Source organism: Pristis pectinata, chromosome 5 (assembly GCF_009764475.1).
Source record: "Pristis pectinata isolate sPriPec2 chromosome 5, sPriPec2.1.pri, whole genome shotgun sequence".
In the NCBI taxonomy this organism is placed as follows: Eukaryota; Metazoa; Chordata; class Chondrichthyes; order Rhinopristiformes; family Pristidae; genus Pristis; species Pristis pectinata.
Window position 1 is genome coordinate 104,145,119 of NC_067409.1, and position 16,447 is coordinate 104,161,565.

Sequence of the window (16,447 nt, forward strand, 5' to 3'; positions counted from 1 at the left end):
GTTGACAGTGAAACTGAAGAGGATTTAAATAGGTCTGCTAAACTTTCCCACTAACACCATCTAGCAAAGCACAGATGAAGACCTTGGAAGGAATTCATCAACAGCTTTTCACCTACCACAGAGAAAGATGCGCAGCACTTGGCTGGTAGTGCTTCCTTCAATTTATATTTCTTTTATTACAGAACCAGTGAATGATTACATTAGAACAACACTGCCAAAAGTACTTTCCTAGGTGAACATGCTGATTGACTTATCAGAATCAAGTGAGTTTTAACTTGGGTATCCACAGGAGTATTAGGACCTAGAGATATTTTAGCAAGTTAAAGTGGTGGTAGTTTGTGGTTTAGACCAATTTTGTGGGAGGATCTCTGGGTTAATTTTTTTGTAGCACACAAACCCCAACTCATTGTGTGTATTAAATCAGGTCTTACGCATGAAAGTACACACAAAGGCCTTCCTTCTGTTGTCCCAACCATTACAGAGACAATGGAGGATGTCTGATTGGCTGCAGATTGGGTTGCTGGGGGTGTAAAGGAGAACAAGAGTGGGGTGTTCATTGAGAGAGGTCGGAGGTGGTGGGCGAAGGGTGATTAGGAATAATTGAACCAAACAAAGTTGTCACCAAAGCAACAAAGACTGGTGGGAAGGAAGACCGAGCACAGCCCTACCTGCCAGGAGCTCGTTGTCTCAGAGTCTGCAGCAGCAGGCCAGATGAGGCTGGTCTCCGTACTCTCCCCTATCTCCCTTCCTTCCCCTCCCTTTCAGCTCCTTCACTCGCCCAGTCCCCTCTTAGACCCTTGTCCTTTCATTTCCTCGGCTCTCTTACCCCAGACCCCAGCCTTTTCCTCCACTCTCTAGCTGCCAGTCAGTCGTTCTCTCCCAAGGTGAGACTATTCCCCCGACTGATGCAGCGCACCCTGCTATAGGAAAGATGCCATTAAGCTGGAAAGAGTGCAGAGGAGATTTGCGAGGATGTTACCGGGACTTGAGGCACTGACTCATGGAGAGAGGTTGAGCAGGTTGGAACTTTTTTTTCATTGGAGTGTAGGAGGATGAGAGGTGACCTGATAGAGGTGTATAAGATAATGAGGAGCATAGATGGGGAGAATGCACAGTATTTTTTTCCCAGGGTTGGGGAATCAAGAACTACAAGGCATAGGTTCAGTGTGAGAGAGGAAAGATTTAACAGGAGCCCAAGGGGCAACTTTTTCAACCAGAGGGTGGTCAGTACATGGAATGAGCTGCCAGAGGAAGTGGTTGAGGCAGGTATATTAACAACATTTAAAAGGTACTTGGATAGGGAAGACTTAGAGGGATATGGCCCAAACGTGAGCAAATGGGACTAGCTTGGATGGACATCTTGGTCGGCATGGACCAGTTGGGCCAAAGGTGAAAAACATGATGATGCTGGAGGAACTCAGCAGGCCAGGCAGCATCTGTGGAGAAAAGCAGACGGTCAACGTTTAGGGTCGGACTCTTCTTCAGGACTGAAGATAGGAAAAGGGGAAGCCCAATATATAGGAGGGAAAAGCAGAGCAGTGATAGGTGGACAAAAGAGGGGAGGCGGGGTGAGCACAAGGTGGTGATAGATAGGTTCAGGTAAGAGATAGTGATAGGCAGGTGTGGGGGAGGAGGGGAGAGCAGATCCACCGGGGGATGGGTTAAAGGTAAGGAGAGAAAAAAAAAGAAAAAGGTGGGGTTAAAAAAAGAGAGGCTAGGAAAGGGAAGAAAGGAAGAAGCATGGTTGGGGGGGGGGAGGTATGGGGAAGGGGTGTGGGGATTACTTAAAGTGAATTGAATGTTCATGCCTTTAGGCTGCAAGTTTCCAAGGTCTCTTCATCCAGATTCCAGCCTCTGCAGTCCTTTTTTTCTCTAGTTGGGCCGAAGGGCCTGTTTCCATGCTGTATGACTCTGGCTGCAGTGTTCTGGGCTGACCAGTGGGATCATAACATTACGTAAAACTCCAGCAGGTGGAAGTCATAATTTTATGTTAAGTGACAATTCAAAATCTGAAACCTAATATAAAATACCTTACGTAAAATTTACAGCTGAGAAACAGCTCGGCCCAACTGTTATTTAGGCTGCATATGAGCCTCTTTCTGCTCCCCTTCATTTAACCCTGTCAGCATGTTCATCAAACCCTTTTTCCTTTCACATATTTGCTTAGTTTCCCCTTAACTCAGGTAATAAATATTAAAATATATTGAATATTTTCTGGTCTTGAGTAAAATGAATTTATGAATGGCAGGATCAGATGCTATTCAAATGCAATATGTCGATCCATGGGAGATTATGGAAGGGAGGGCATCGATCACAAGATCCTTGACAGGACATTTTAAATGATATCAATGATATGAGTTAATTACTGATGGGGAAGGGCATTTGGCAGAATCCAGGAGATCTGTGTAATGTAACTAAGGAGAAGTTGGACGTTGGTCAGGCATGGTAGTGTAGCGGTTAGCGTAACGCTTTACAGAGCCAGCGACCCGGGTTCAATTCCGGCCACTGTCTGTAAGGAGTTTGTACGTTGTCTGCATGGGTTTCTTCTGGGTGCTCCGGTTTCCTCCCACATTCCAAAAAAAGATGTACAGGTTCGGAAGTTGTGGACATGCTATGTTGGCGCCAGAAGCGTGGCGACACTTGCGGGCTGCCCCCAGAACACTCTATGCAAAAGATGCATTTCACTGTGTGTTTCGATGTACATGTGACTAGTAAAGATACCTTATCTTATTGAATTAACAAAGAATTTATAAATAATGTCATTCAATGTGTTTGGCCTTTGAAGCAGTTATGACATATTTCCAATCTGGTGGGAGATGTTTTAACCCCATGGTTTAAAAAATATGAGAGTTACAATTGGAAAGTGTATTCATGAACCCAGTTCTGATTGACTGGGTTCTACGCTTGCTTGCTTTATATCAATCCCGTACAGAATGATCTGACATTAATATCTCTGAGGGAGAACCACGTAAAATAGTTCCTCTCATCCTGCATACATCAAGGCACAAAATATTATCTCCTGGATCACTTTTTTAATTTTAAGAGCAATAAATAGAATTGCCAATTACTTGTTTTTTTTCAATTCCATGTGATGTTCTTAACCTTACTGGAAGACACCTTGTTACTCAAGATATCCCAGCAATTATAATCACATGGCATCTGTCACGTGCAGGACATCTTCTAGCTTTGGAGAGCTAGGAGCTGCAGGAAATTCACACCAGTGAACATACAAACTCTGTTGATTATGGCTCTGTTGAGTATTGAAAAGCCAGCCAATTATACATCAACAGTTAGTGCTCAATTTTTAGGCATTAGAATGAAAAATATTAGCTTTATATGTGCAATTAATATCAGACCTTTTCTACACTCGGCAATGATTAATTGAAATGTCCACCAATTAAGATTTTGCATTTTCAAGGAGGAAATGCACAATCAAGCAATACCTCTAAACCTTTCAACTCCTCACACTGCCCAATCCCAGATGAATGTAGGGTCCTTAATGTCCCTCTCAACCAACCCTGACACCACATCAGATAGCAGCTACATCCATGTTGTTTAAACACTTTACCAAGGCATCAAAATGCAACATCATCCCATTAACTCCAGCTGAGCTAAGGTTTATCCTTTTTAAAATTTTCAGCCCTTAATTAAAATCCCTCCCTACATCATTAACATTTTCCAGCCTACAGTCATCCAAGATCTCATTAAGCACATCTTTTCACAAGGAATTATAGCAATACCATTGACCTCTAACTGGCTCCAAAGCATGTTTGACATTAATTATTTGATAAATGTGGGTAATTAGACTTGCTGTATATCCGGTATATGGAAAACTATTATAATGTTAGATATGATTGACCAGTTTGACTTGTTTAGAAGCATGTGAAATAACAAGAATAAGTTCTCAGTTTGGAGAAGAATAGATAGAATTGTTTTTAATGTTGCTACAAGTAAGCTCACAATGGTTTATTTTCTGTATGCCTAAAGCTTTGAGTCAGCTTTCCTCTAATTACGGTAATTAGGGAAAGTGATGGGGGTGGGGCAAGGTAGTGGAGTGCATTTATGTCCTTGAGCTAAATTGTTAATTTAAATGAAGGCTGGCATATTGAACCAATCTAACGCAAACCAGTGCCAGAAATATTTCTGTTGTCCAACTGAGCAATAGTGTCCAGCTGGTAATGTGATTTTTTTTAGTAGTTTTAGATAAGCTTCCAGACTAATCAGTTGAACTATGAAGACATTTAGGCAATTCCTTCCAGTTAATGGCATCAAACAAAACAGCAGGATATCCAAAATGTTGAACCTCAGCAAGGTGATAGACACAACATTATTTCAGTACTGGAATAGATGTGTATCTGTTCTTGTGCTTTTTCCAGATGGAAGTGAGGAGATTATATTGAATAGAAACTACTCCCCCAAGATTTCCTATTTCCTTTAAACTGTAATCACTGAGGAAAGTTGATGATATTTTGTTCGGACACATACATACCCACCTATAAGTTAATCATGTCCATTTTCTGCTGTCTGTAGAATGATTCTTTTTTATTGGTTTTGTACTAATCTCAGAATATCCCTAATTTGTTTGTCAACAAATCTTATCAAGAACCCAAATATTAGATAGACATGCACAGTGACGTGAAATACTCTGCAATTCTTGTTACCCATGTGAAATTGTTCTGTGTGTACAAGTCATGCAAATGGCATAGGGCCCACACACTAAAATAGGCCTTAAACGCAGGAAACAGACTTGTTTCAACATTATTAAAAGGGGCCTGATCGACCTTGCCTGGGCTGCTGGCAGGGAATCCAGGAAATCCAACATCTTCCAGGTAGGTTCTTCTTCAAGTTATTCTTATGGGATGCTCCTTCAATCCCACTCTCACAGCCAGTGTCCTCAGGGCCCCTGTTGATCTATTCCCGGACTAACTTTAATTCTCCCCATCTCCCATCCCAATCACATCCCTAATTCACGTACCCTACAACTCCACCAGCCCTGCAATCCTCATGCTTGTACCCCCAATCATGTCCATCACCAATGTACCAATTGTTTCCCCTCATTTTTTCCCCTCCTCCCACCCCAAATCTTGAACTCTCCTGACTGATTCGGGTGACCCCAATCATCATTCATCCCTCAGCCACTCACCGCTGATCTTCATCCCACCAATCACTTACCAATCTCCCCTCTTCCTTGCCAATCATTCACCAATCTCCCTTTCACTTGCCTGATCATCCAATCCATCCATCCTTTCTCCATGGCAGTGCATAGGCCACACCTAGGGCATTACTTGTAAGGTATGTTTGTGTGGTTATGATTGTTGAGATATTGTTTAGTCAGTGAGGCAGACCCCCAAGTTAGGCACAAGTCTTCACATGTTCATGAGGGTGACTGCATGTTTGCTGGGCATTCCATTGTTGTATTTGAAAAGTGCCAATTTACTGATTTCAGGCCACTTACTGGTTTTGAACTTATGTTTTGCTGACGTTGTTTGATACAGCAGACATGCTTCTAGACTCTTTCCTGATGCTATTAAGAGCCTACCACTTCGCTGTGGGTCTAGTGTCACACACATCTCCAGTCAGGGAAGAAACTTTAGAGAATAAACTTAGTTTGGGTGGGAAACTTTAGAGAATCAACTTAGTTTTTATGACAACCTGATAATTAATGTTTAGCATTACTAATTACTAATGTAAATTCCCCAGCTGAATTTGTATTTGAATTTGTATTATCAAATCGTGGATTTCTAATCTAGTATAACGTAACTACTATGCCCCAAGTCCCTACGATCCCACACACGAATTACTTTTCTCCAACATGTTCAAGTTCCTGAGATGAAGTGCTCCAGCCTGCATCCCACCACTCTAGACTTGAATGCTCATGTATCAAAAGTACGACTATGTATTGGCGTAACTTCTGCAGTCTTCTGAGGGCAGATTGTATGCAAATTTCCTCAGTTTATCCATGATGTCCTTAATGACTGGGAAAGAGTGGCAAATTCAACTTCTTTTAAGAAAATAAGAGAAACTGATTAAATTGTTGTGACAATCCAGTAGTTCCACAGATATGTTCACTGATATTAGCGTTTTATTCCATGCTGTGGAAAAATTAAAACATGTTTCCTAATCAATAGTCCAGATGTTTGAGTTCTCGTCCAGTAACAATGACTAAGCTGTCATACCCTGATCAGTGTTTCTTTATGCATGGACATGCTTCAGTCTGTGTATCAATGTGATTGAACACATTGCAGAGAAGATTCATGTGAAGTTAACGTTTTTTAACAATGACACTAACTGGAACACAAGGTCTGCAGCAGGAGCTTGAAGAGTCAACATTTATAAAGGTTAAGTGTTCGCTGCGTATATACAGTGTCTTAATGCATTTGTGAAGACAATACAGTCATCATGTTTGTCCTGAATATGTGTAACATAATGTATGTGAAAAACTCACTTTTTTTTATAGGCCCCAGTATGGAGGAAAATTCTGTGATGGTGGTACTCGTATGTACAAGCTCTGCAATAATCAAAATTGCCCCAAAAATAGTATTGACTTCAGATCACAGCAATGTGCTGAATACAATAGCAAGCCATTCCGAGGGTGGTACTATAGCTGGAAGCCATATGTGCATGTTGAAGGTAATTCTGTATTTTTTTTAAAGTTACATTAAATTGCTTTGCAAATCATAAGCAATATTATGTATTCTTTGCAGTTGAATGATTGTTTTGTTAAGCATAGATTTTGATTTTGGAAGGTGTTTTGTAAATTAATGTGAGCCTAAACCTCCTAATCCTAAAGCATCGTTAATACATATAAAAATGTCTCAAGAAGCTGTGAGAAAGTCGCCTGTGGTTGGAGAATCAGGAGATGGTTGTATGTCGTTTTAAATGGCAGAAAGGGAGAATAGCAGAAGGAAAACAAAAGGTTAAAGGATTAAGGTTCGTGGGGTGAGCTTTGGCTGGGTGTCAGGTACAGATCAAAGAATGCTCCTGCCAGGGATGTGTGGATGCAAGAAATGGCTTAGGACAGAAGTCTGGAAAAATTAACGGACTTAAGATGTTGTTCATCCATGGGAGTGTTAATAAATCTGTGCAAGCATTTTGAAATAGATGCCTTGGGATGCAGGCAGCCAGTGAGAGTGATATAGAATTGTGGTTGTCGGCAAGCAGGAAACATCAAAGGAAAGGAAGCAGAGCCTAGGCAAATTGGAGTTTGGCCAGGGCTTTAGTGAACAAGGTAAACCTGAACATCGTTAATGTGCGGATATTTAGTAACAGCAAGATGGGGGTGAGGTGGCTGAAACAATAGCATAAAAACAGATACTGCAGGTGTCAGAAATCTGAAATAAAAGCACAAAATCCTAAGAAAACTCAAGAGATCAGGTAACATCTGTGGAAAGAAGAGCAGAGTTAGTGTCTCAGGTCGAGGGCCTATCATCAGTACATTATTAGTATATCGTAGTGTTGATGGAATCTTCAATCTGAGATCACCTGACTGTTTCTCCCTCCATAGATGCTGACTAACCACTTGAATATTTCCAGCATTTTCTGTTTTAATGGTAAAACTACTTACTTTTAATTAAGTTCTACAGACAACTTTATGCTCTTCTGACTTGTGTTTTGGTGAATTCCCTTGTTCATCAACATGAGGACTGTCAGAGTTGAGAAATATCATAACATCATTACCTTCCCCCACACCCAACTCCCCTTTCCTATGTCAGATGGTAGGAAGCTGATTTAAAATGCAAGCCCTGCAACGTTAGTAGGGCCAAGGCTCTGTAAAGAATGATGATAAACACATTCTCCATCCAGTATCAGCCAGCAGTCCAAAGTGAATATCACAGATCAGACTTTATTGTGGGGTGTAAGAGCTGGGGGTGGCAATGGGGGGTGGCAGGGACAACAAGAAGCTCCCCACAGCAATTCTCTGAGCTGCCTCCTTCCCAAACTTGCCCCCATCCCTAGTCTCCCCTGCCATTCCAGCTCCTATCTGCAGCTTCCAATGGCAGCCAACTACTACTCAGGTGGCCCCAAACCAGAAAGCTGGCTTGGATTGTCTACTTAGCATCTGTTGAATGAAAATCACTGCTATCACAGTGGGGGTCTGGCCAATAGTCAAAATCTTATCCATAATGTGTTTAAAAGCTGATTCCAACTCAGCAACAACATGCTTTAATTGCACGTTGTTATACTCCCCAGTGGAACAACGAGAATTGTTCTCAATTTCCTTAGCTGCCATTCCAATCAACCCTTAACGAGAGTGATGGTTTATGCCAATTTGTGGTCTGTTTTGTGTGAACAATTGTGGCCATAGAGAATGCACTGAGACTGTCCCAACAGTTGAAAGAATAGGGTAACTATCAGCTCTCCAAACTGCAGAAACCACAGCCACTACCTGTGGTGTGTTTCTTGTTTTTGAATACTTTGAGCCTTAATGAACAAGCTGGCACAAATCTCCTACACGGTCCAACAAAAGGGTTGTTGTTTCTTTAAAGGATGAATGGCACATTAAGGCTTTGGATGTTTTAGACTAGAAATTGAATGGCACTAGTTTAGTTTGCAGCAGGTTTTGTTTGAGGAAATGCCAGTGAGAAATGCAGAATCAAGGACCGAGGCTGTTGAGCATCTTGCATGGCCTTTCCATCATGTGTTCTGTCATTGCAGAGCGAGCAAGGAAGCTAAGTAGATTCAGGGAAAATTACAGTATTTCTGAAACTCAGAGTGAGTCCCTATGTTTTATCAAAATTTAATTGTATAAGTGCACAAAACCATGGCAAGAAAATATTCCCCTTCTAAGCAAGTAACCATGTACTGGAATTGTATTAAGACTCGTCTCTCTTACAATGTGTTTAAAGCTTCTCTGTACACTTTTTTTTTCAAAAAGGCACTAAATCTCAGCTTGTCATTTCCAGACCACGATCTTTGCAAACTCTACTGTGCTGCAGAGGACTTTGACTTCTTCTTTGCTCTTTCAAGTAAAGTCAAAGATGGAACACCATGCTCAGAGGAAAGATCTGATGTGTGTATAGATGGCATATGCGAGGTAAATTGAGTGTATTATCAACCTTTTACCCCCACAACCACCGCCATGAACCCCAACCACCAATACCCCCAGTTCTCTGCCACATAATTTATAGGTTCATTCTATAATATAATCGAGTGGACTTCTTCCAGCTTCTAAACAAAATGTGCAACTGTAAACATACGATCAATGTGATTTGTTATCATTGACTTCCTGCACTTTGATAAAGAGGAAATATAAGGCATGTAGATCATCAGGTTCAACAGAACAGAAAAATAAGCTATGATGTTGTTGATACTGTACTCAAAAGTAATAAGTATATCAAATCATTTATCCAATTCAATTCTGAGTGCTTAGGGTGTATCTTTTTCTTCGTGGATTGGTGGGTATGGGTGAGACAGGTGGAGGATAAAATATTTTAAAATCTGGAGCTCACCTCAGACTTCAGGTGTTAATGGGAACAGGTTAAAGAGAGGGTAGTCAATCTGCTGTCAAGGTTGTGGGGCAGGTAACCAGTGTGATTTTTAGAGATATGTTGTCTCTGAGCTGCCAAGCCATAGGTCAAACAGAAATATTTCACTTTATAGCAATACAGGCTGGCTTGATGTTCAATAAATAACATCAGCCCTCCTCATCTCCTTCCTCCTTCTGAAGCTCTCCCGGGAATGGAGGGTCTCAGTAGGGGGAATGAGATGAGGAGGGCTGATGTTCTTTAAACCACTGTTTATGGCCGGGAAGAGCAGAATTGCTTCCTGCAGTCTCAACAAGTTTGTAAACTTTGTTTCTCTCTCTGCAGATGCTGCTCGACATGTTGGGTATTTCCAATATCTTCTGATTTAAGCTTGCAAGTTTACCCGTACCTCTCGACCCTCCCACGTTACCTTCAAGTCCCCTATCTCTGATCTCTCTGTGCTCACTGCTGATCTGTGACACCTTGCACTCTGCTACTGCTGTATCCCCACCACACCCAAACAGCGCCACTCCCACCCCCACCTCTGCTTATCCAGGTCCTCTGTGCTTTCCTGGCAACAGGAAGCCAGCTTGTTAATATGGCAGTCTGATGGATAAACATTTAAAAATGTCTTGAAATCCATGACCTGCAGCTTTCCTCACAGCACCTTGTCAATAATAGGCATCTTCATTCTAGTGGCTGTGGGCCAAAGAAGCTAGAAATGATACTGACTGGCTTTTCCCTATTTACCAGGATTTTGAAGCCTGCAATTATTTTTAAAGGGCCATTGATGCAAGAGTGGGGTAGCCAGGGACAAAGACTCCCTACTCTATTCCCTGGTGAAACCTGGCTGTTCCACTTCAATTTACTGGGCCTCCAAGGGCTCACAAAGACCCAATCATTTGTCCGGCTAGGGATTTTGGTACAGACCCCCATGTGCCTTTGCAAATTGGATAGCTGGTGAAGATCTGTAATTCTCAGAGGGACAGAGGATCCTTGTATTTAACCTTCACAGTCAGTGCTGCGCTGCCTCTCTGCCATATGGGTGCTGTTGCTGCATCCTTGTAGTGACTGGCAGTTTAAAGGATCCCACCAATCCCACAAAAAGTCATCGTTGGAGATCCTTGTCAGGCACTTGCACTGTAATGCAATCCCCCATCAACTACGTAGTATTGACCAAAAGATGTATGCTTTGAAAATGAAGAAAAAGCTTTTCTGCTAGAAAGCTGAAGCTGATTCTGATGACTGTGCTATTAGTGCACTTCTATGTAGCTTAAACATCAGCACAATATCAATTTTAATCAACATTTTGTTCTATGTTCTATTTTACAAAGCTTGCAATAGTAACAATACAGCATCAAAAACTACCCTCCTGGAATTAACTGAGCATAGAACTGAATTTGCATTGTATTCTTTAAACACCGACATAATCCATGTGCTGATTAATTTTTAAATATTGAAGAATTTGTAATTTACCCAGTTATACCCAAGTGCTATTGATCCAACTCTGGGGTGGTATTTTTTTATGCAGTCCTTACTGATTTCAAGTGGAGAAAAGTGAGGCAAAATCTGATGGCGTCCTCAAAAATAGGGTTCATTATTTTTTTCTTGGGATCATCTATAACAAAATTCACCACACATAAATCGCAATGAGGGAGGAGATCCTGGTTCCCTGTCCCAATTTCCACCTATCTTTCTTGCCACCTCTCTCTGAGACCACTTGGTGAAAAAAAATTTATATACCTAAGGTAACCATAATAAAAGCCCTGGCATTTATAATTTAAAGGGCTTCACATTTCAATTCATGGCCCATGTGCCTACCTTGGTTGGTTTCTATTTTAGTCAAAACATACTAAGTTGTTAGCACATTTCTTAAGAGCAGTACTGACCTCTTTAACATTCCTTGCTACCTGATTAGGGGCTGCAATGGTGGTCCAATTATTGTTCCTTCTAAGTCTGCTTAGTGGCTTTAGCAGTCTTCCTCATTGCAGAGAAGAGATAACCTTTCCTGAAGCTCATCCTACATGTTACATGGCTACTAGATGCTCTTAGTACCTAGCTGGGTCAGTCTCTGTGTTCCTGCTGCAGATATCTGAGTATAAATTATAAATGTTCTACCAGCTCAATTACTTTTAGTACTAACTGTTTACTATACATTATTAGCAGCATTCAAATAGTTTCCCATTTTGTTAGGACCATTTACGTGAATTTGTCAATACTCTTTGCGGAGGAAGCAGTCCGAACTACATCATTAGTAAGGAAGTGAGCCCTCTCACTGCCAGTATAGCCTTGCAAATCCTCATTAAATACTTATTATTAAATGCTCCTTTCATGACTTAGTCAAAGAGTGAAAATTTTATTACTCCGTTAAAGCAGTAAGTGAAAGATTCTACTGTTATTAAGATCATGAATGAAATCTGCAACAAGAATGCTATTTTAAAATACTTTTTAACCTTTTCTATAGGTTTGTGTAAAGGGTGTTCACAATGCTAAGTAGAAGTTACTTAGAGGTGCCATGCAGTTTGTGTAATACTGTGAAAATCATGCCATTTGTGCAGTGTAATGTCATTCTGATATGCTTTTATTTTCATCTATCACAGGCAGTTGGATGTGACCGTGTTCTAGGTTCTAAAGTTGAGCCAGATGCTTGTGGGGTCTGCAAAGGGAACAACTCGACGTGTAAAATCTTCAAGGGTCAATACACCAAACAGCACTATGTAAACCGTATGTTTTGGTCTGTTAATGTATTGAATCTCCCACTGTAGTAATCATCATGCCCATCTAATCTACTGATTAAGAGGATACAAAGTTTTAAGCCTCTTCAACATGCACCATATAAAATTTAATCCTCACTCTCGTTAATTCTTTTAATTATACCTCGGGTTGCCAACAGATCTAGATGATCTGTTTTAAGATTTACGAACAAATTTGGCAAGGCCACTGAAACAGCATGTGCAAACCTTTTGACCCAGATGAATAAATCAGCCTGATTATCAACTCTTAGGGACTGCAGATGGTCCACAGAATATTATAACCACGCTATAAAGATCCTAACTTTCTACTTACTTGGCTTGGTTGCACTTGAACTTATCTTCTCCCTGCCTGAAGATGCTGATTTGTGTGGGATACATCTTCAAAGATGTCATCTACCCTCTAACATTCCATCATCATAAATAATGTTGAAACCAAGTCTGATCTGCTCCTGCCCAAAATCTGTGTTGGATAACAATAACCAAAAAGACTATTTATTTTTATCCATCCAGCTGAGGGTGCTGATGTGATCAACAACCTTCTTATTGCCACTCTAACAGCAGGCTCAAGACCAACCACCTTTTGAATGTGAAGGGAAACTTTATGAGCCTTTGTTCAGTATGAGCACAGTTTGGAGAATTGGACATGGAACTTTATGCTATCCCTAATGTATTCAGCTAATAGAACTCAGGAGCAGTATAAATTGCGTGTACAGAACTCCCTGTCAGATTCCCCAATTAGCCCATCTTTGTCAGACAAGACTTCACATCAGATGCAGTATTTACCATCTGTTTTCCTTTTTGGTTTTATACTATCCTGGAAACTTGTTTCTTATATAGCTAAGAATATTTTAAAATCAGTATTTGTACATAAATTATTTGTAACTGATTTTCCTTTTCTCCACCAGAATATTATACAGTAGTCACCATCCCTGCGGGAGCACGTAGCATTCGCGTGCATGAACTAAACATCTCCAATGCTTACATAGCCATTAGAAACCAACAGCAGAAATACTATCTCAATGGCCATTGGACGTTGGATTGGCCTGGTCGACACCGTTTTTCTGGGACGATATTTGACTATAAAAGGCCATACAATCGACAGGAAAGCCTTTCTGCCACTGGCCCTACTAATGAAACATTAGTAGTAGAGGTAGGTTTGTCCATTATCTCAATTAAAACCTCATTTCATAAACAGATGATTATACCATAATCTGAGGATTGATTACTGCAGAGTACAATTTCAGGGATCTTAAGTTGGACTGTTTAATGTAATAATGTTGTCGAGGAAGGGGAAGTACTGTCTGTAGTGAAGTGTTTTCTATCTGCTGAACATAAGAAAAACTTCTATCTATTCCTCTCCTGACCTACCAGCTGAAGAATACTAAGCATATTCTTAGAGGAAAGAGGAGATTTTTTTAAAAAGGGGAATGTTACTCATTTGTGAATATTCTAACAGAATTTTCAGATGTGATTGGAGGCAAGACACTGGCTAATAATTTCCTTCATGATCTACCCGTGGATCACTTAAGCACGTTTACTGATATCTCCTTAAGATATGAGGAAACAAAAATACACTTTTGCTTGCATAGTTCAATAGTAGACCAACCATTGAATATCACAGAGAATTGCATTTTTGCTGCCAACTAGCTTTCATTAGTCCACTTCTAGATCTATGTATTGCATTTATGAAATGGAAGTTGCTTTCTTTTCACCAAGTTACCAAAGTAACTTACTCCTTCCAACGCCAGTCATTCTGGGATTAAAGACTACCCATAGATGATTGCAATGCTGTTGTACTAAGCTACACTTAAACTAAGGTTCAGCAGCTCTCTGCCATTGTTTTGGGATTGCTAACTTCCCTGTGTTTCTCTGTCTTGAACATCATTGCTCAAATCCTAAAGTCTTACATTTCTTAATGTAGAAATGTAGCTGTTCAGTTTAATCTTTTTTACGCAGAGAGTGGTGGGTGTGTGGAACGCACTGCCGGCAGAGGTGGTGGGGTCAGATACATTAGGGACATTTTAGAGACTCTTAGATAGGTACATGAATGATAGAAAAATGGAGGGCTATGTGGGAGGGAAGGGTTAGATAGATCTTAGAGCAGGATAAAATGTCGGCACAACATTGTGGGCCGAAGGGCCTGTACTGTGCTGTAGTGTTCTATGTTCTAATCAGTCAATGAGGATTATTTGTAAAAATATTAAGACTTATTTTTGTGTATCTATTGCCAGACTGCATAACATTTTTGTTTGATTAAACCAATATGCCTCTCCCTGGTGGTCTCTGAAGGTGTTTACAGCTACTACTGCCTACACCGAGAGCTCCCTGAGTACCCTCATTTGTTTGTTCACAGTGTATTTGATCACGTGGCAATATGCTGAGCCCAATGCTTTCTGTGGTAGAGAACTTGTGGTATTCACTACCACAGAAAGCAGTTGAAGCCAAATCATAAGAGTAACTTTCACCACTAAGTTTTGGCTTTTTACTGAGCTCCAGCTGATATGTTTCCACATGGGAATTCTGTCAGATCTGAATTAGATGATGGAAGTGATGTAGTGTTTTAAAATAATTACTGCAAATTGATTTAAATCTTGCATGATGATCCTATAACTGCACAGCTTAGTTAAGGAAGTGTCTAATTGCCATTTTCAATTGCTTGCATCTCCTTTAGCACACTTGGCTTTGTAAATTAAATTTGGTTCAGAATGGATGGGGTGTAACAAAATGTATGATCTAATCCAATAACGTTTGGAACACCTAAACTCCATCCAGAGCTAGAGATTATTATTGAGATAATATTGTATTTGATTAAAAGCCTGCCAGCCACGTAAGGTCTGCTGAGAGCAATGGATGTAAAATATGGAAAGTAATGGTAAATTGCCAAGAGCTGTCATAATGCAACATTCTCAGTAACACATATTGTGATTAAGAACAGACATGTTAGAAATAGGTTTAGCAGACACCCGAGACTATTATGTCATCTTGTGTGGTAATTTTGCATTAACAGGCTCAGTTCATGTATTGTTTGTTGTAAGATGGAAAAGTCTCATGTTATTGTAAATCCTTAAATCTTTAGATGTTTATTGTGATTCAGGGGATCATAAGGCTGTATATTGCTTAAATCCACATATAAAGTCTCAAGTTTAAAATGTTACAGTAAAAACAAAGGATGAATTCCTGTAGAAGTTCTGTTCATCTCACATAATGTTGACAAAAGAGCTAAAATCACAGAAGAGAGAGCGAGCAATTTTCAGATTGTTTTTGTACGTTTCCGTGGCAAAAACCTTTAAAGGATCACATTCAAGTAAATTTCAAGGAACAACTGAAAAGTTTGATCCTAATGCTGTTTATGGGACAATGATGTGTAATATGAGGGAAACAGATGATAGTTTTGATCACAATACCTCATCACATATACAGATAAGAAATTCATCTTTCAGAAAGCTGTTAGAAGGTATGATAGTGACGTAGCATTTGGGGAAAAAAAGTGAGGTAACTTCAGCCACCTTATCAATGTTCAAGACCCATCTAGTGCAGTGTTTGACCACGCCTGTAAATGGGTGGACAACTTGTCCATCAGAAACTATGCAGATTGGGGTCCTAAACTGATGGCTGGACCTCCTGGAAAAATTCCTGCTCAAATGGATGGAACATGTGCTTAGGAATTACAGCTTGGTTGTATCAATTATTGATCAGCCTTGCCAGTAGTACTTAAAGAGACCACAGGAATCCACTTGGAAAAGTGCTCTGAAACTATTGTTAAGAATGAATTGGAATTTCCTTTCCAAGCCCACAAAAGTAGTAGGATCACTTAGAGCTCAAACTCACTGTTCTTTGCTTGGGGGGCTATGTGGAAGGGAAGGGTCAGGTAGATATTAGAGCAGGATAAAATGTCAGCAGAACATTGTGGGCCAAAGGTGCTGTAATGTTCTATGTTCTATGTTATTAGCTTGATCTTCTCAATACCTTAGACCTAGCTGAGGGCTAGCTTAGTTTTAGAATCAGCTAAGCTCATTACTTAACTTCATCCTTTGTCCCCATCCCCACTTCCACTACCTTCAGTCCAATTCATTTGCACCAGCCCAGGGTTTGAATGCAACCAAGGGCCACGACCGAGCCAATCATTGGCTCTCTTCTGTTGCGTTCACCTGTCTCATCAATTAGGCTGCTCTGGCAAATGCTAGAAATTAACAAGCATTTTGTTTCTTTTTCATGTGTTAAAATTAATGG

At 40.4% G+C, this 16,447-nt stretch overlaps 1 protein-coding gene across 1 annotated transcript in view; it reads left to right on the forward strand.

Annotated features, from left to right (window-relative positions):
• Window positions 1-16,447, forward strand: part of LOC127571000 (A disintegrin and metalloproteinase with thrombospondin motifs 16) — a 167,196-nt gene that overhangs the window by 100,970 nt on the left and 49,779 nt on the right. Inside the window, exons 14-17 of the mRNA XM_052016972.1 lie at window positions 6,458-6,630; window positions 8,904-9,034; window positions 12,065-12,188; window positions 13,123-13,367. Of these exons, the coding sequence (XP_051872932.1) occupies window positions 6,458-6,630; window positions 8,904-9,034; window positions 12,065-12,188; window positions 13,123-13,367 (673 nt within the window). The remainder of the gene's footprint in view (window positions 1-6,457; window positions 6,631-8,903; window positions 9,035-12,064; window positions 12,189-13,122; window positions 13,368-16,447) is intronic.